General features: G+C 39.2%; 1 protein-coding gene across 2 annotated transcripts in view; it reads left to right on the top strand.

Moving 5' to 3' along the window:
• LOC124776881 (enoyl-CoA hydratase, mitochondrial-like) overlaps window positions 1-17,038 on the top strand; it is a 79,107-nt gene extending 62,069 nt beyond the window's left edge. For both annotated transcript variants that reach the window (XM_047252064.1, XM_047252065.1), the window contains exons 7-8: window positions 16,161-16,268; window positions 16,550-17,038. In XM_047252064.1, coding sequence (XP_047108020.1) covers window positions 16,161-16,226 — 66 coding nt within the window. In that variant the 3' untranslated portion in view covers window positions 16,227-16,268; window positions 16,550-17,038. The remainder of the gene's footprint in view (window positions 1-16,160; window positions 16,269-16,549) is intronic.
• The last annotated feature ends 4,021 nt before the right edge of the window (window positions 17,039-21,059 follow it).

The following is a 21,059-nucleotide window of genomic DNA, read 5'->3' as shown; positions in this document are numbered from 1 at the left end:
TTCCACTTGCAAATAGAGCCTCCGTATGAGCCCTAATTTCTCATCTCTTATCTTTGTGGTCCTTACATGCAGTGTATGTTGGCAGCAATAGAATTCTTCTGCAGTCAGCTTCAAATGCTGGTTCTCTAAATTTTCTCAATACTGTTTCTTGAAAAGAACATCGCCCATTTGAATACCCAAAGCATTTCCTTAACACTTACGTATTGTTAGAATCTACTGGTAACAGATCTGGCAGCCCGCCTCTGAATTGCTTTGATTTCTTCAAAACCATTGTACAATATGCGTTAGATGAGTATGCGCCAAGCAAGATTGTAAGAGATGGAAAAGAGCCACCGTGGTACAACAGATTTAGAAAACTGCTGCGGAAGCAAAGGGAATTTCACAGCAAACATAAACATAGCCAAAGCCTTGCAGACAAACAAAAATTACACGAAGCGAAATGTAGTGTGAGGACGGCTATGCGAGAGGCATTCAATAAATTCGAAAGTAAAGTTATATGTACTGACTTGGCAGAAAATCCTAAGAAATTTTGGTCTTATGTCAAAGCGGTAGGTGGATCAAAACAAAATGTCCAGGCACTCTGTGACCAAAATGGTACTGAAACAGAGGATGACAGACTAAAGGCCAAAATACTAAATGTCTTTTTCCAAAGCTGTTTCACAGAGGAAGACTGCACTGTAGTTCCTTCTCTAGATTGTCGCACAGATGAAAAAATGGTAGATATCGAAATAGACGACAGAGGGATAGAGAAACAATTAAAATCGATCAAAAGAGGAAAGACGGCTGGACCTGATGGGATACCAGTTCGATTTTACACAGAGTATGCGAAGGAACTTGCCCCCCCTTCTTGCAGTGGTGTACCGTAGGTCTCTAGAAGAGCGTAGTGTTCCAAAGGATTGGAAAAGGGCACAGGTCATCCCCGTTTTCAAGAAGGGACGTCGAACAGATGTGCAGAACTATGGACCTATATCTCTAATGTCGATCAGTTGTAGAATTTTGGAACTCGTATTATATTCGAGTATAATGACTTTTCTGGAGACTAGAAATCTACTCTGTAGGAATCAGCATGGGTTTCGAAAAAGACGGTCATGTGAAACCCAGCTCGCACTATTCGTCCACGAGACTCAGAGGGCCATAGACGCGGGTTCACAGGTAGATGCCATGTTCCTTGACTTCCGCAAGGCGTTCGATACAGTTCCCCACAGTCGTTTAATGAACAAAGTAAGAGCATATGATCTATCAGACCAATTGTGTGATTGGATTGAAGAGTTCCTAGATAACAGAACACAGCATGTCATTCTCAATGGAAAGAAGTCTTCCGAAGTAAGAGTGATTTCAGGTGTGCCGCAGAGTAGTGTTGTAGGACCGTTGCTATTCACAATATACATAAATGACATTGTGGATGACATCAGAAGTTCACTGAGGCTTTTTGCGGATGATGCTGTGGTATATCAAGAGGTTGTAACAATGTAAAATTGTACTGAAATGCAGGAAGGTCTGCAGCAAATTGACGCATGGTGCAGGGAATGGCAATTAAATCTCAATGTAGACAAGTGTAATGTGCTGTGAATACATAGAAAGATAGATCCCTTATCATTTAGCTACAAAATAGTTTCAAGAACATACCTTCATCGAAGAGTCAAGCAGTATATTGCTCCCCCCTACGTATATCTCGCGAAGAGACCATGAGGATAAAATCAGAGAGATTAGAGCCCACACAGAAGCATACCGACAATCCTTTCCATGAACAATACGAGACTGGAATAGAAGGGAGAACCGATAGAGGTACTCAAGGTACCCTCCACCACACACCGTCAGGTGGCTTGCGGAGTATGGATGTAGATGTAGATGTAGAATCTGACCTGGTACAGATCCCAAACAATCAAGCAGTACTTAAGAACAGGTTGCACCAGCGTCCTATATGCATTCTCCTTTACTGGTATACCAAACTTACCTAAAATTCTCCCAATAAACCAAAGTCAGCCATTTGCCTTCCCAACAACAGTACTCACATGCTTGTCCCATTTCATATTGCTTTGTAACATTATGCCCAAATACTTAATTGACTTGAATGCATTAAGCAGGACACTAAAGATGCTGTATTCAAACATTACAGGTTTGTTCTTCCTACTCATCCTCATTTTTTTATCCTCATTAACTTACATTTTTCCTCAATTAGTGTTAGCTACCATTCATCATACCAATTAGAAATTTTGTTGTCTTGTATCTTCCTAGAGTCACTCAGCTTTGACACCTTACCATACAGCATAGCATCATCAGTAAACAACTGCAAGTTGCTACCCACCCTGTCCACCAAATCATTTATGTATACAGAGAACAACAGTGGTCGTGTCACACTTCCTTGGGACACTCTTGATGGTAACCTTGTCTCTGATGAACACACACCATTGAGGACAACATACTGGGTTCTATTACTTAAGAAGTCTGGAGTAACTCACATGTTTGAGAACTTATTTCATATGCTCGTATTTTCGTTAAAAGTCCGCAATGGGGCACCATGTCAAACGCATTCCAGAAATCTGGGAAAATTGAGTTGTTAATGCACATTAAGAAAACTAGCAGTTTATATACCAACCCTGCGAGAGGCACTAGTAATCCTTTATTGTTATGAATGTGGTATTATACTTCCAGCTACTGTGCACTTTTCTTCATTTGTTGCTGCTAAGATAATTTAACCAAGTAAGGTTATATAGAGGGTGTACCAAAAAGAATCATCCGATTTTTAAAAAACCATAACTATTACGTTATGTGAGATATGTGTGTGAACAACATACTGTTGGAAAGAGCAAACTCTTGAGTTTTACATGGTTCCTGCGATGTAGCAGCAGTGTGCACCCACCTCAGTTCTAGTAAAAATGGTGTTGGGACAACAGAAAGCATTTTGTGCTCTACGTTTTGTGCAGAGCAGGTCAGTAATAACTGTTCAGTGTGACTTTCATGCTAGGTATATTGTGTATCCTACTACAGCACAGAGCATTAGATGATGATATGAACAATTCTGAGAAACAGGTTGTTTGTGTAAAGGCAAATCATCGGGCTGCCCCAAGTGCCTGACACAGATGTCGAATGCATCTGCCATAGTTTCACAAGGAGTCTGCAGAAATCCGTTCGCCGAGCAGCTCAACATCGCAACATGCCCCCAGATGTCCATCTGGCATGTGTTGCATCAATGTTTACACATGAAATCATACAAAATTCAGTTACTGCAAGCTCTTCATGAAGGTGACAAACAATAATGTGTGGAGTTCTTTAATTTTGTTCTTGGCAAGATGGAGGACAATAGTTTCCTTCCACACTTGGTACTTAGTGATGAGGCAACATTCAATTTAAATGGAAAGGTGAACCATCATAATGTGAGAACATGGGGTACTGAGCAATCACATGAAGTTGTACAACAGGAAGGAACTCTTCAAAATTTAATGTGTTTTGCGCAGTTTCATGGGAAACAGGAAGCACATACCTCGATATGCTTGAGAACTTTCTATTCCCACAGTTGGAGACTGATTTGAATGACTTCATTTACCAACAAGATGGGGCACTGCCACACTGGCATCTAGAAGTGTGGGAATTTTTAAATCAAAGGATTATTGAATGATGGATCGGTCACACTGGACCAAATGATTCTCCCTTACATTACTGGCCTTCAAGGTCACCAGAACTGACTATATATGATTCCTTCTTGTGGGTGTTTATAAAAGACTCTGTTGATGTGCCTCCATTACCAACAACAATGTATGAACAGAGACATCATATAACAGCAGCTGTGGAAGTTGTAAGACAATACATGCTCACTGCAGTGTGGGAACAATTCGATTACTGCATTGACATTTGCCATGCAACTCAAGGGGGGCATATTGAACACCTATGAAAAGGTATGAAAAATGCTTTTTTAGTGTCCTGTTCATCAAAAAACAAAATTCATTGTTTGTGTTTATTAGTTTCAGAAATGTAGATGTGCCAAATTGGATTATTATTTTTTATACACCCTGTATATCTGATTCCATAATTTATGAATGTTTGAGTATTGTCCTATGACTTATGCAGTTAAAAAACCCACATTATAACATAAAAAGCTCACAATATACTTTTGATATAATCTTTTAACTTTTTTGGCAATGTTATTAATGTTTAGAGTTCTGAGTTTGCAACAGAATTAATTTTGGCATTATTCCATAATACTTTGACAGCCTTAGAGGCTCTCTTCTACAGTTGTTCAAAGAAAGATCTTGGTACTCATAACCCGTACTCCAATGAAACAGTAATGTAGACAATTTACATGCAACCTGACAATGTGCATTCAATCTTGAGCTTTCAAGGACTTCCTCCATGACGTCATCAGGAGATTTCAGTTGGCTTAAGATACTTTATATAGTTGGCCAAATTATGTCATGAAGACATCATGAGCTCATGGAATTTCCATATGTTATGAGAGATAATGTCAATATCAGTGACTGAAGAACAATGGTAGCAATGCTGATTTCATTAGATGATGGTTAGTTCAGCTGATTTCTCTGTTTCCCTTCAGCATCAAGTGCCTGTTGATATGTGCCACTAAGGATGAAGCCACTCTTCTGGTTAATACGATGGTTACACATTTTGATCTCATTGGCTTCTTTGATGACAGAGTCCTAGTAGGTAGATGCACAGACATAGGTACCTGATTCTGAAAGGGCAACAGAGAAATCAGCTGAATTATCTGCCATCTAACAAAATCAGTATTACTACCAATATACTTCAGTGACAGATATTGACATGATCTCTAGGACTGTATGGAAGTTTTGTGGCTTTGCTATGCCACCATGACATAATGCAGCCAATAATAATTTACTGTAATAGTAGTAGAAATTTTTATACATTAAATATTAAAGAAGCTAGATGAAGGAGACAAAGTAACAGGCACCGTCCTAATATGAGTAAAGCTTTTGATACCGTGAATCATACCATTCTACTGCATAAATTAGAAGCATATGGTATGAGAGCGGTAGCCTTACAACTACTTACCTCCTATTTGAGAGACAGGAAACACTGTGTCAAACTAACGTATAAATGAAATGAACAGTTGGTAACAACTAATCAACTCATAAGGTACTTCAATGCTGTATGCCCCAACGAAGTATATTGGGGCCTTTTCTGTTTCTTGTGTACATAATTTATTTTGTTATCTGATATGACTATCTTTTCCTTGTAATATATTTGCTTTGATGGTTGTATTATAGTCTTTAATATTTTGCAGTATTTCTTGTAATGTGCTATAGCATCAACATCAGAACTGTTTTGGATTGACAGATACAGTTTTCTTTTTGTTTCACAAGATACCCCTATTCCTTGAGTAACCCATGGCTTCTTTGTAGACTTTGCTCTAACCTTGGTTAGTTTTTGTGGAAAACAGTACAATAAATAATTGAAAGTGTTCCCAGACTTTATATACACCCTATATTAATGACCTAAGAGACAATATTAATAGTAAGCTCAGACTTCTGCAGATGATGCAGCTATCTATAATGATAGGCTGTCTGAAATATGGTCCATAAATATTGTTACATCTTGATACGGTTTCAAACTGGTGCTAAGATTGACAACTTGTATTTGGTTTTTGTAAATGTAAAATTTCACACTTCACAAAATTCAGAAAATGTAGTATTCCATGACTAAAATATTAGAAAGTTACCACTGCAGTCAGTCAGTTCATACAAATATCTGGATGTAACAATTTGTTGAGATATTACATGGAATGATTGCACAAACTCACTCATAAGTAAAGTGGGTGGCAGACTTTGGTTCACTGGGACACTAGGAGAATGCAGTAGTCACAGGAGGATTTCATGTATATGTTGAAAAACCTGAACCAGTAGACATTTGAAATAGATGCAAACTACCCCACGAGGGCGCCCTTGCAAACAGCATTAAGTAAAGAATCTAGAAATTCTAAGCCTCCTAAGCACTACTTCTGGAGAGAAACCAATGACAAGAGTAGACTAAGTGACATGTGTAAAGTGGCTTTTAAACATCATTCTTTTCCCAATGTATACATGAATAGACTGGGAAGAAAATCTAATACAAGATATAGTGGTAAGTGTAAGTACCTGCTGCCATGCACTTAACAGTGGTCTTCAGAGAATGGATATGATGTAGATGCTTCGTGATGCAAGTGCAGGTCTTATAGGACAGCTTAGTAAAGGAGATAATTGAGTTTAGAGTGAGATAAGTTAATTAACAGAGACTAAGGTTTTAGTTTAAGAGAAGGGTCCAATCTGCATTCAGTTTGCTTGGATCTTGTTAGAAATCTTATCAATCAAATATAGGAAATCCCTTGGAATGTATTTGTGATGGAACACCATAGTTCAGGATGACAGTCACTGATATAAAAAACTGCACATGTGAATACGTTCTTCATGGAGTTCTTGCCTCATCAAATTTGTAATCAACTTCAAGCTTTCTACAAGCTTTCTGTGCAGCGAGGCCCGCGGAGCGGATCACTCGCGCTGCTGCTGCTGCACAGGCAACTGCATTGAACGCTGCCAAGAAACCGTACAGAAGGTACCGTCGATGTTCACGTCAAACAGTCTACAAAACAATTGAAAACATCGAATTCACAACATCTGCTGCAGACAAGAAGAAGAATACTGTGAAGAACATTGCTGCCACTGCACTAGTCGACAGACCATGTGTCTTTCATGGTTGAAGACTGAACTTCAGCATTGACATCAATGATTCCTTTACCCATGGCAACGGATGGTTGACTGTAGCTATTGTACGAGGTGGTACAGGAGTTCCTAACGTTCCTGGCCTGGAAAGTTTTGTAGACAGAGACATTATTGCCTTTAATAATGGGGAAGGTGACATATACACAGATTTTCCAAAGTCTTTATTTGCCAGTTCACCAATATGATAGGTACGGTAGGCAATAATGTCTCTGTCTACAAGACTTTCCAGGCCAGGAACGTTAGGAACTCCTGTACCACCTCGTACAATAGCTACAGTCAACCATCCGTTGCCATGGGTAAAGGAATCATTGATGTCAATGCTGAAGTTCAGTCTGCAACCATGAAAGACACATGGTCCGTCGACTAGTGCAGTGGCAGCAATGTTCTTCACAGTATTCTTCTTCTTGTCTGCAGCAGATGTTGTGAATTCGATGTTTTCAATTGTTTTGTAGACTGTTTGACGTGAACGTCGATGGTACCTTCTGTACGGCATCTTGGCAGCGTTCAATGCAGTTGCCTGTGCAGCAGCAGTAGCGCGAGTGATCCGCTCCGCGGGCCTTGCTCGCTTTTATAGACGCGCGATAGCGCGTGACCTTGATTCGGACTTAGAATATTTCACAGTGCCAGCCGCCCGTTATCCCGGACGGGAGCACTAGCCATACTAGGTACTCCCGTCCGCTGTGCGCTAAGTCCGCGGCTGGCGCGCTGCCAGGATTGCGTAAGCCAGCCTCACGCGCTGGGGGTCAAAGGTCAAATTGATAAGAACTTTAACGTGGAACATGCTGTTCTGGCTCTATGCCTACAGCTTCTAGATGTACTCTTGTCCGTTTTTAAGCTACGCTACAGATCAGTTTATTTATGAAAATACAAAGTACAGTCTCCAACAAATTTTACATATTCACATCGAATTCACAACATCTGCTGCAGACAAGAAGAAGAATACTGTGAAGAACATTGCTGCCACTGCACTAGTCGACGGACCATGTGTCTTTCATGGTTGCAGACTGAACTTCAGCATTGACATCAATGATTCCTTTACCCATGGCAACGGATGGTTGACTGTAGCTATTGTACGAGGTGGTACAGGAGTTCAAACGCTTTGAATTTTTGGTTGCAACAGCTCATGGAAGAGGATGTGTTCAGTGCGAAACTTGTTTTCAGTGATGAAGCAACATTTTTTCTTAATGGTGAAGTGAACAGACACAATGTGCGAATCTGGGCGGTAGAGAATCCTCACTCATTCGTGCAGCAAATTCGCAATTCACCAAAAGTTAACGTGTTTTGTGCAATCTCACGGTTTAAAGTTTACGGCCCCTTTTTCTTCTGCGTGTATCTGGACATGCTGGAAAATTGGCTCATGCCACAACTGGAGACCGACAGCGCCGACTTCATATTTCAGCAGGATGGTGCTCCACTGCACTTCCATCATGATGTTCGGCATTTCTTAAACAGGAGATTGGAAAACCGATGGATCGGTCGTGGTTGAGATCATGATCAGCAATTCACGTCATGGCCTCCACACTCTCCCGACTTAACCCCATGCGATTTCTTTCTGTGGGGTTATGTGAAAGATTCAGTGTTTAAACCTCCTCTACCAAGAAACGTGCCAGAACTGCGAGCTCGCATCAACGATGCTTTCGAACTCATTGATGGGGACATGCTGCGCCGAGTGTTGGAGGGACTTGATTATCGGCTTGATGTCTGCCGAATCACTAAAGGGGCACATATCGAACATTTGTGAATGCCTAAAAAAACTTTTTGAGTTTTTGTATGTGTGTGCAAAGCATTGTGAAAATATCTCAAATAATAAAGTTATTGTAGAGCTGTGAAATCGCTTCAGTCATTTGTAATAAGCCTGTATTTGAACTCAGATTATGTTCTAAGACTTTGCAGCAGATGAACATCAAAGAAATAGGCTGGTAGCTCTGTGGGTGACTTCTGCTACCATTCTTGTAACCAAGTATGACGTGTGCTTTCTTCCAACTAAAGGGTGCAGTTTTTTGTTCAATATATCTACAGTGGTTAAAAAAAGGGCTAACTTAGTCACTAACCCTTCTAGAGAATCTGATAGGTATTCCTATTCATTGCATGGTTAATTATTTTTCTAAAATTTAGCCTCAATTTCTCACCATGCTCTTGCCCAGAACATAAGGTTTCGAGTTCCTTAAATTTTGACACTGAAGATTTAGACATTCTATATATTTTTTTGGTTGTCCTTTATCCTTTAGTGATCATTGTTGCTACAACTGACTCATAGTCATTGATACCTGTTTCGGTGTGAACATCCTCAGTTAGGTCAGATCTACTTGCTGTCACTGGATCCAATATATTTCTGGCATAAGTGAGCCTTCAAACTTTCTGTTCAAAGAATTTTTCGGAGAAATCATTTATGAGTGTTTCACGGTATGTCTTGTCACATTCACCAAGTACAAAGCTGTAAGTATCTGACTCAGTAGTTGGATAATTAAAGTTTCCTCCAAAGATGTTAGTATGATTGTGGAACAAACCTACTTCATAGATAGCTGAGCTTTCCTTTAGCATTTTCTGTTACACTTCAGACTGAATCTTGTTGTCAATAGAAGGACACAATCATAAGTTTGTACCCACCCTTTAGCTTCATTTTTTATCTAAGTGGATTTGAGTTTCTTGTCTACTATGATATCTATGCCACCTCAATTTTCCATTAGCCTATTCCTTTGATATGTACTTAGATTTAATCCAAAAATCTCCCTAGTGTTAATTTTGGGCTTTAGCCAGATTTCTGCACATAGTATTATGTGAGTTCCATGTTATTGTTTTTTTCTGGCATTCTCATTGACATTCTCATTGATGCTGGTGTTTCCACATGTCATTACCTGCTTGAAGATGAGGCACTGCTTGTTGAGAATCAATTTAGTTGGTTGTGAGAGTTGGATGCACCTTTGGTACTCTTGATATTGTCTTCTACAATTATTATAGCTTGTCCAAAATATGACATAAAATTTTTGCAGGATATTTGGCAAACAGTTGGTTTCTAGAGACATAAGTTATATTTAATAGGCACTGCAGACATTTAATTTTTCAGGCATTTTTGTGATTCCCATAAATGAGTCCAGCATATGTGATAGGTGCTACTCTGTTTTTTTCTGTTGGTATTGGCCTTCTCAGCTGGCATTGCTGGCATGTCGCAGTTCACTCATCATATAGTGTACTGAGTATACATTCTTTTAAAAACGTCTCTCAGCTTTCACTGTTCTTGTGTACATGCCCTGAGGACAGTGTCCAAGGAATAGAACTTTCCTGTACATGATGGTGATGACAGACACAAACACACACACACACACACACACACACACACACACACACACACACACAGAGAAGAGAGAGAAGAGAGAGAAGAGAGAGAAGAGAGAGAAGAGAGAGAAGAGAGAGAAGAGAGAGAAGAGAGAGAAGAGAGAGAAGAGAGAGAAGAGAGAGAGAAGAGAGACAGAGCTAATGGAGACTAAATCTGATTTATTAGACAGTTTGAGATACATTACAGCACACTTCCAGAGCATACTTGCTATCTTAGAGCTAGCCATCCAACCCAAGTCAAATTCATGCAGTATCAGAGTTCCATCAGTAATAATCACAACCTGAAATTCGAACATCACAAACCAGGAAGATATGTCAATCAGCATATATTTCACAAATGAGATTTTCACTCTGCAGCAGAGTGTATGCTGATATGAAACTTCCTGACAGATTAAAACTGTGTGCCGGACCGAGACTCAAACTCGGGACCTTTGCCTTTCGCGGGTAGCTCAGTTTGTAGAGCACTTGCCCGCGAAAGGCAAAGGTCCCGAGTTCGAGTCTTGGTCTGGCACACAGTTTTAATCTGTCAGGAAGCATACATTTCACTGTTTGCACCAGTCCTGTGCCATCTTGTGTGCTCGAGCTTGGCATTGTCTTGTTGAAGAATTCTCCTGATAAGAAGCACCATTCGGGTAGTGGCACCACAGCAGTCAACACTAACGTTGGGAAAGGCTGGAGTAGGACGAGGCTCAGTGGAAGTTGTTCGAGCTGCCCTGGGATCAGAGCTGCCTTGAGATCAAAGGTCTGCCAGTGGTAGAAAAACTGGTGATGCTACAGATTAGCATGTACAGCGGCTACAGTATACATCAAGGACCCATGGCAGACAGAGGTCATCCCACAGATCCAGTTTAGATGGTATCTAAACTTGTGAACCCCAATTGGATGCACCCATCTGGAATGGAGAGGCCTCAGCAAAACATGAACTTGCGGTGGGTGCAATATGTTTAAATTGGTGGTCTGGGGGCAGTCATGAAGCCACTCTGCCAGGCCATGGCCTTATACCAAGGTGCCCCTGTAAACTGGTAGAAAATCACAGAGGGCAGTGCAGGACATCGTTTCTTGCTTGTGGTGGCCTTGATGTAATAAAAATTGAATTTGTATTGAATTGAATTGAATTGAATCTTCCATTTATTCAGATCCATAAGCTGAGAGGTTGAACCTCAAGAACATCAAGGAGTTGCAAGAAAAAACATTGGCACAGATTGCATTTTAGTCCTTTTATTGCCAGCCTCTGGAACAAGAGCCTTAAGTTTGGAGATGGCCCTCTAGAAATGCACCTGTAACCACGATATCACCAAGATATGCAGCACAATTTGAAATACCCTGTAGTATATGATCTTTAAAAGACTGTAATATGGTAGGGGCTGAAGAGATTTTCAGATGCAACAAATATTAATATTAAAGAAGATTTGGAATACTGAGTGATAAGTAAGCTTGTGATTCTGCACCAAGGGAACTTGAAGATATGCCTATGTGAGATTAGGTGTACTGAATAGGGTACAATGGACTGACTTTGCAAGGAGTTCATCCTGGGGATGGTAGGGGTAAGTTTCTACTTCACATTGTGCATTATTCATTTCTTTAAGTGAAGTTGCAGATAAAAAGCTAGTGTTCTTATGGAACAGAAAATATTCTAGGCACTTGGAATTCATCCAGACTTTTACATGGCTCTAATTTTTGTATTATGTGATACAGTTCAGCATTTTCTGACAAGAATTTGGCCTCTGGTGCTGTAGGTGCATTTGTGAGAATGTATTGCATATGAGCTGTGTGGAAAGTGTTAAATGGTGGAGAAGATGTAAACATGGGTGGTGTGGGAAATGTTCCTGCTACATTCACTAATACTTATATTTCGCCAGCCAGGGTGGCTGAGTGGTTCTAGGCGCTACAGTCTGGAACCGCACTGCTACGGTCGCAGGTTCGAATCCTGCCTCGGGCGTGGCTGTGTGTGATGTCCTTAGGTTAGGTTAGGTTTAAGTAGTTCTAAGTTCTAGGGGACTGATGACCTCAGAAGTTAAGTCTCATAGTGCTCAGAGCCATTTGAACTTATATTACCTGTAATACAGTCATTGTTAGCTCCTCATAATCCTGCCTAGTGTATGTTACTAGCTGTTGTAATTGTTCCACGGTTGAAAATTCACACTCTCATCATGATTTTTGGGATTCAATTTGCACACATCATGGGTTCCAAGACATTGCCACTTTGTAAAAGAAGGTCTACACACAAACAATGAAGGCTTGCCCTGATTTATTCACCACTCCTTGGAAATGTTGTGAGCTATTCTAAGTCCATATTCCAATGCAGATTCCATTCATGCCATACCACAGTTCCTCCTATCACAAATAGAGCTCACAATATAAACACTTTAACCAAACTTATAGTACACTTGCTGTGCACTCCACAGACCACATTACAACAAACTCAGACTGGTCTTGGACTGGCTTTTACGTATTGTCTCATCAGAGGGTACTCCTGACTACAAGCCCCATTTGGGTAATGGTACCACAGTGGTCAACACTAATGTTGCACCATCTACTGAGTCTCCATAGTGATGTCTCATGGCACCACTATAGGGAAGAAACTCAGGATGGTGCGAGGGTAGGGAAGGGAGAATTTATTATTTTCAGTTTTTTTTTTTTAACTGCTGAGAGAATGGGAGGGAGTAGAGTAGAGTTTTAAAGGAACCATCCCCTAGCATTTACCTTAATCAAACACAGAAAACCTAAATGTGGACAGTTGGATTGGGATTTGAATGAGAGATATTTTTCTCCCCTCACTACAGAAGTAGTCCTCTCATTTTGCAGTTCAGTGATCTATCCTTCCATTTTCACCTTTCCCAACAAATACCTCTCTTCTCCCAAAGTAACTAAAAAATCCAAAATTTAGGATAATACCTTGTTCTTTTATATGTGTCTATTCTTCTTCTTGCAGAAGGCTAAGCCTTCTCTCTGCAATCATAGCTTTCTGTCTTCAGCAGTCTTCTTCATCTCAATGTGTGAAGAACATCCCGTTTCACTGATCATATTTTTTAAATAAATGTTCTCATTCGTCCCATCATTTTCTTTCCTGGGAGCTTGCATTTGAAAATAATTTGTACAAGAATATCATGTTTAATCAAACGTCTAATGTATGCTGCTTTGGCCTATTACTTGCAACAGTACTTTCCTCTCTTCTATTTTCTGTAAAATCATTGCATTCATTTTTCTGCCAGTCCAGTTAGTTCTTGTAACTCTCTTCCAGAACCACATTTATATAGCTTTGGGGCGAGCTTTCTCTAGCTTTCCTAATGTCCAGATATCACATCTGTAAGTCAGGACACTCCACACAAATGAGATTTTCACTCTGCAGCGGAGTGTGCGCTGATATGAAACTTCCTGGCAGATTAAAACTGTGTGCCCGACCGAGACTCGAACTCGGGACCTTTGCCTTTCGCGGGCAAGTGCTCTACCAACTGAGCTACCGAAGCACGACTCACGGCCGGTACTCACAGCTTTACTTCTGCCAGTACCTCGTCTCCTACCTTCCAAACTTTACAGAAGCTCTCCTGCGAACCTTGTAGAACTAGCACTCCTGAAAGAAAGGATATTGCAGAGACATGGCTTAGCCACAGCCTGGGGGATGTTTCCAGAATGAGATTTTCACTCTGCAGCGGAGTGTGCGCTGATATGAAACTTCCTGGCAGATTAAAACTGTGTGCCCGACCGAGACTCGAACTCGGGACCTTTGCCTTTCGCGGGCAAGTGCTCTACCAACTGAGCTACCGAAGCACGACTCACGGCCGGTACTCACAGCTTTACTTCTGCCAGTACCTCATCTCCTACCTTCCAAACTTTACAGAAGCTCTCCTGCGAACCTTGCAGAACTAGGTAGCTCAGTTGGTAGAGCACTTGCCCGCGAAAGGCAAAGGTCCCGAGTTCGAGTCTCGGTCGGGCACACAGTTTTAATCTGCCAGGAAGTTTCACTCCACACAAATGTCTTTACAAATCTTTTCTTAGTGTGGAAGCTGATGTGCTTGTTCAGTAGAAGGTTCTTTTTGTTGTGGAAGGCATTCTTGGCCAGTGCTATTCTTCTCTTGATTTCCTTAATACATCAATTGTTTTCCTCCACATTACTACCAAGATAGTAAAATTTGGCTACTTTCTCAAGTTGCTCACTGCCTGCTTTTATGCCAACCTGACCTCCACCTCCTTTCTTCTCCATACAGAGATGACTTGTGTCTTCTTGACACTTATTTTTTTATCTGTTGTTTTAAGACCTTAAGCATTTTATTTAGTTCTTTGTCTGAGTCTGCCACTATTGCAATATCGTCTGCAAATCTGATGCAGTGACTATGAAAACCATAACTTTTCATTCCAAGTGTCTTTTCTTTCATTGTTAATATTGCCTCCCCGAGAGCATATTAAATAAGTAAGATGATAGAAGGCAGCCCTGCCTTAACCTCCTTCTGGCTTTTACTTCTTTCTTGCTACCATTAATATCCAGTTCAGTACTTTGACTATTGTATATATGCTAAATTAATTGCCTGTCCTTCCAATCAAATCTTACTCTGTGCATTGTTTAGAATAATAAAAAATCCCAATTAGTCACATTAAATGCTTTTTTTATGTCAATAAGTGGTTTATATGTTTCTTTTGTCAAAATTTAACATGGTGCCAATATTGCTACCCTCATTACTTTTCCAAAACTGCAGCCAAACTGATCATTATCCTAAGTTTCAATTTATTTTCTTTTTAGTCCTCTCTTTAATTATTGGCAGTAATGTGCACACAATAGAAGGGCTAGTGTTCTATAATTTATACACTCCCTTGCAGATGTTCTCTTGGGAATACACTTCTTGCCAAATCAGCTAAATACTAGGGTTGGAACTTCAATAGTGACAACTATTTGTTTGCAGCTCATACAAAATAGATATGTGTTTCAAAGTTTTACTAACCTTCAAAGGAGTTACCAAAATTGTGTATAACATGTTGCCAGTGGTGTGGAAATCGTAGGATACTCTTAGCAGTGCCCGTTGTATTGGCAGCCTGAGTGGCGCGGTCTATTGCCCAGCGAATTTGTAGCAGTTCTGAAGCAAATGCCGTGAAGTGTTTCCTTCAGTTTAGAAACTGAGTTGAACTCACAAGGGCTTAATTAAGGGGGGTGCAGTAGGTGGTATAGCACTTACCAGCCCCATCAGTCAAAAAAATCAGTAACAGCTTGCACTGTATGTGCTTGAGCATTGTCCTGCAAAATGATGGTCTTATTCTGCAGGAAGTGCCATCACTTCTGTCTCTATGCTTTCCATTTGTGGGACACAACCTATGACCAGCTTAGAGACGGAAGTGATGATACTTTCTGCAGGACCTGACCATCATTTTGCAGGACAATGCTCAAGCACATACAGTGCAATCTGTTACTGATTTGTTTGACTGATGGGGCTGCGAAGTGCTATACCACCTACTGCACTCCCCTGACTTAAGCCCTCGTGAGTTCAACTCGATTTCTAAACTGAAGGAAACAATTCACGGCATTCGCTTCAGAACTGCTACAAATTTGTCGGGTAATAGACCGCGCCGCTCAGACTGTCAACACAACTGGCATTGCAAAGAGTATCCTACGGCTTCCACATCACTGGCAACGGGTTATACACAATGCTGGTGACTACTTTGAAGGTCAGTAAAACTCTGAAACACAAATCTATTTTGTACGAGCTGTAAATAAATAGATACCACTATTAAAACTCCAAACCTCATATTTTGCCTCCTGAAAGTAAGTATTGGTGAGCAATTCTGACTCAGTAGTTTAAACAATGGAATGACTCAATGGGGCCACTTACATCATAGTGGAGGCATTGAGCAGTTAATCTCACACACACACACACACACACACACACACACACACACACACACAGAGAGTTACATAGTTCCAGCAATGTGACCGAACTGGTCCAGTTTATAGGTTGTTCTATAGGTTTTTGGTTCTTATTTATGCTCCCATCTAACGTTCAAACCTCCACAAAATGATGATTGTTTATCTTTACTCATTCTATTGTTTTTTCCAATACACAATTTTTCAGTATTTTACTAATATGAAAGTAACTGATTCTTGTTTCTTTGTGGTAGGACGACCGCAAGGAAGGGGTGACAGCCTTTGTTGAAAAAAGAGCACCAAATTTCAAAAATAGTTAATTTTGGTAAAAAGAAGTATAATGAGGAGATTTGACAAGTGAGGTGAGTCATTGTTTTACTAATAAGACAGACTAAATAAATAACTATAGCATCTGTGGCATGTTTACAGATAAATGCTTAGTTATTTACAGCATGTCACTTGCTATTTTAAATTTCATTTCTTGGCATGATACATGAAGTTATTTGGTTCACTTGTTGTTTTTACACCATTTGTTATTCATGAAAAAATATCAACTTCAAGATATGATAACAGAATTTTTAAAAATTATTATTAATATTTGTTGCTGAACAGTCATGTTTATTGTCTTTTCTTGCTTTTATAGCTTCTGGATACTAAGCTGGATTTGCTACACATAATACAATTTGAAATAAAAACAATCATAAATGCAAAGTAAGCAATGCCTACAACTTTTTTAATCCTACACATTATATAAGATAATCAAGAGCATCATTGCTATTCTGTGCATTATGTATTCTGCATCACATATAGTATGTTGCAATTTCACACTAGATACAATCATAAAAATAAACTACTGTTTGCCTCAGATCACTCATGTTTTCTTTCATACTGTATAATCAGCAACAGATACACTTTTACCTAAATATTATGTCTTTAGAAATATCTCTGGCTGAGTTTTCTGTCCATTGTATCATACACAATATTTGTAGCCAACATAGTGACATATGTAAGATTAATTACTTAAGTAGCTTCTTAATTGATATGGTATACAATTTGATTGATGATGATAATTGAACTTATCTTTTACCAGTTACCATCTGTAAAAATAATCTCATCCAGTGTCACACAGACATTTTTTAATAAAGGATTTATTTATTTCCTGTTTTTCTTTCTTGTTTTAACAACCTTGTCAAACAGATTATTTAAATCTCAGGATCAGCATACCACAGGGAGATTATAATTAAAGTTCAAGTTTCAACACACTGCAAAAAAATGAACCACTGCTCAGAATGACAAAAAATTTGAAAACTATTGAATAAGGGGAAAACATTATGGGGAAAAAATTAAAGAAAAGTTTACAACTAGATGGTGCTGTAAGTGACAGAATATGCAAAATAGAAGACAACTGTTCCTCAGTTTGCATCTGAGGTGCCTGGCATGACTGCTTCAATGGAGGGTCGTACACTGCTGACAGACTGCTTTTACATGAATGATGCCTCAGTGCCAGCAGCTTTGCATAAGTTCCAAACACTCAAGGATGTGAAAAAAGCCATGTGTCCAATGGTTGTCAAGGGTCTGTAGATATGATTACAAAATTTGAAAGGGTATGTTATTTTGAAGTGCAATGTGGCAGAGGGAGGAAAACAACTGATGCGACATCAGTAGAAGGTGTGGCCACAGAATTGCAAGAGAATGGCAGTGTGGAAATATGCAGTGAACAGCAAATTGCCCAAACTTTGGACATGCCTGTGAGCATGGTACATAAAATTCTACAAAACATCCTGCATTGCTACCCATACAAAATTACTCATGTTCAGCAGTTTCTTCAGGCTGACCTGCCAGTAAGGCAAATATTTTCTCTAGGATTTCTTGCTTGCATGGAAGTGGACAACAAATGGCCATGGTATATTTTGTGGACAGAGGAAGCCCATTTCCATCTCCAAGGACATGTTAAGACACAGAACAGCAGATATGTGCAACAGAAATTCCGCTTGCACATCAAATGGTACAGTTCATTCTCCAAAGGTAAATGTGTGGTGCAACTTGACAGCATTGTCTATTGTAGGGGCATATTTTTTTCAGATGGGTTCTCTGTTTCCTGTTACCTGTGCCATCACTGGTAATTGCTATTAAGAGTCTTATACACAATAATGTCATTATAACTCTTCAACAGCATAGATGAGTGGGTAGGATAATTTTTATGCAAGACAGTGATCCTCAGCGCACTGCACAGCCTGTGAGGCAGCTGTTTCAGAGGCATTTTGGAAATACTAGAATTATCAGCCATCATTTTCTTACATCCTGGCCATCCAGATCTCCTGATCTTAACTCGTGTGACTTCCAGCCATTGCGTTACCTGAAAGGTGCTATGTTCAGTGCTCCAGTTACAAACACAGCTGAACTGAAAGCATCCATGAGCAGTGCATTCTGTGTGAGACCCCTGAGGTGCTCCATCTGTTGTGGAACATGCTGTTTCTTGATTTCAACTTGTGGCAGAAGAGGGTGGGCAGCATATTGAGCCTGTCTTAGTCTCTGTCTCACAACAATTAAAACTGATTTCATTGTTGCTTTTTATGCAGTTTTTGGCCTCAGGATAATTAAAAACTCCTGTCATTGTTGCTTTTTATGCAGATTTTAGCCTTAGGACAATTAGACACCAACTTTTCCAATCCTTAGTGTGGTGTATGGAATTACTCAACTAACACTGCCACAATACCAAACTTGTGTGGTCATACATGTGGCTCAGTACAGATGGTTTGATATGTAACTCATATCATTGCCATTGTATCACAATTCATCTGTCAGAGCTGAACCTACTTTCATTATAACACTACCTGGGAAAAGTTTCATTCATTTTTTTTGTTTCTATAATGTTTCCCCTTTCTTTGATAATATTCTATTCAAATTTGACATCAGTATGAGCAGCAGTTCGATTTTACAGCATTTTGAAACTTGAAGTTCAATTAAAATTGGCCTGTACTTCAAATCACCACATTAGCTAAGTCAGCACGAGTTAATCCCTGACAGTTGCAGTGGGCTGGGATGTGCAGCTTTGTGGGCATACCTCAGCCAATAGCATAACACAATTTTGTAAACGTATTATTGTTATCACAGTTCTGTATACAGCTACTGTTTTGGCCTGTAGCCAATAGCACTTCCCAATTGAAAATTGGAAACAGTGCTCTGCGCTGTCTGGGATCTGCTTATACTGCCCCAACCATAGGTACTGTAACTACCCCAATCCATCCCACCTCATTCACAATAATTCTGGTCCCTTCAGCAATCCTTTAGTTTCCTTATCTCCTGCTATCTACAGTAAGAATGTAACAAAATACAAAATGAACTTTAAAGAGCTAATACAATAATATTACTCATACACAGAACTGTTGGTCTTTAAATCTAATTTTAATGTCCTCTGTTATTATAACAGCAATCAGCTGTGTATATTACACTTGGTAGTGCATATTCAATTTCTTCCATTGCCATTCTTCTAATCTCCTGCCTGAGTCCTATGCCACATTTATGACTGCAGGACATATTCTTCTCTTTTTCTTTTAGTGTCCTTTTCAGTAGAAATGTGGATGCCATCATCTGTAAGTCATTAAGAGAAGTTTAATGCCTATTTTATATATATTTTTGAAACAAACACATAACAGTTCCAATAGGGTCAATCCAAATGAAGTGGTCCAATAAAAATTAAGTTGGTTGCTTGACCATTTTTAAGTACTTTAGTTTTTTTTATTTGTGATTACCCCATAATTGAGAAGTTCAAAACAGTTTTAACCAATATTTTACCTTTCATCTTTACTGAATGGCGGCCATTTTCGATTTTAAGCGCGCCACGATGTTTCAGTTTAGAGACGTTAGCAAAAATATGAATATCTCTACACTGCGTTAAGTTATAACATTGCAATTGACATGATTGTTTTTAGAAAAGTGTCCTCTACAACATTGTCTATTACACAAAATACCCTAAATTCAAAAATAACCAGTCAAAATGACCTCCAAAGTTTGGTATCCAAATTTTCAAAAAAATTTACTTTTTAGGCCCAAAAATAACAAACAAGGAGTGATTTATGAGAGTCTGTTTTTTCCTATAGTTAGATATCATACACTACTAGCCTCATATAGAACAAGAACACTTACAAATGTTTCCTTAACTTTTTATGAATTTTTGAAATTTGAAAATTTTCATTTTTTGTAAAGTTTGGGGTTAGTTATGTCAGGTGGGACTGAATATGGTTCATATGGCTCTGAGCACTATGGGACTTAACATCTGAGGTCATCAGTCCCCTAAAACTTAGAACTACTTAAACCTAATTAACCTAAGGACATCACACACATCCATGCCTGAGGCAGGATTCGAACCTGCGACCGTAGCGGTCACGCGGTTCCAGACTCAAGTGCCTAGAACCGCTCAGCCACTATGACCAGCCGGGACTGAATATAAAAATATGATTTTTGCACAGTTTGTACACCTATATGATAGCAACATACTGTAAAAATTTCAGTATTGATATCTGACTGTGAACAAAGATATGAATTTTTGAAAATGAGGAGATAATTCACATTATTCTACAACTGATCTTATGGCTGTTGCCTATTCATTTGTGACATTGGCAGGATATAATCAATTATAATTGAAGTAAGGAACTGAATTATATACAAAAAGTGGAAACATCACTGAAATTAACATTTATATTATTTTGACATACTTAAAATAAATATTTTCAACCAACATCCTTCAAGATGCAACTGTTCCTAAACCTGGAGGTGAATGTTAAGAACACTTATTTCTCCAGACAGCTTCTGTGATATAGAATAAGACCTCATTACTAGAGTGAGTTCAAGCACTGAAAGTTTCCTTAAAACATTTTTCATTGGTATCCAAATTTTCTGGTTAGTTTAACCAGACGTTGAGAAATGTTGTATTCATGAAATATTTTTTCTCTTGACCATGCGCCAGGGAGCAAACTTAAAATTTTAATTTTTTCCTCTTTAGATGTCACTGAACATTTAATTTTTAATTTCTCTATTAAGCTCAAATATTCAGTGTCAGATGATGCTGGTGGTAGGTTTTCTTCATCTTCTTTAGAAATAATGTTGGTATCTGTACTATTAAAGAATTACGGTATTCCAAGTCTTGTAATTTT

Source organism: Schistocerca piceifrons, chromosome 2 (genome assembly GCF_021461385.2).
Source record: "Schistocerca piceifrons isolate TAMUIC-IGC-003096 chromosome 2, iqSchPice1.1, whole genome shotgun sequence".
In the NCBI taxonomy this organism is placed as follows: Eukaryota; Metazoa; Arthropoda; class Insecta; order Orthoptera; family Acrididae; genus Schistocerca; species Schistocerca piceifrons.
Note: the sequence above shows the minus strand (reverse complement) of the source record. Positions and strands in the feature narration are given on the sequence as shown.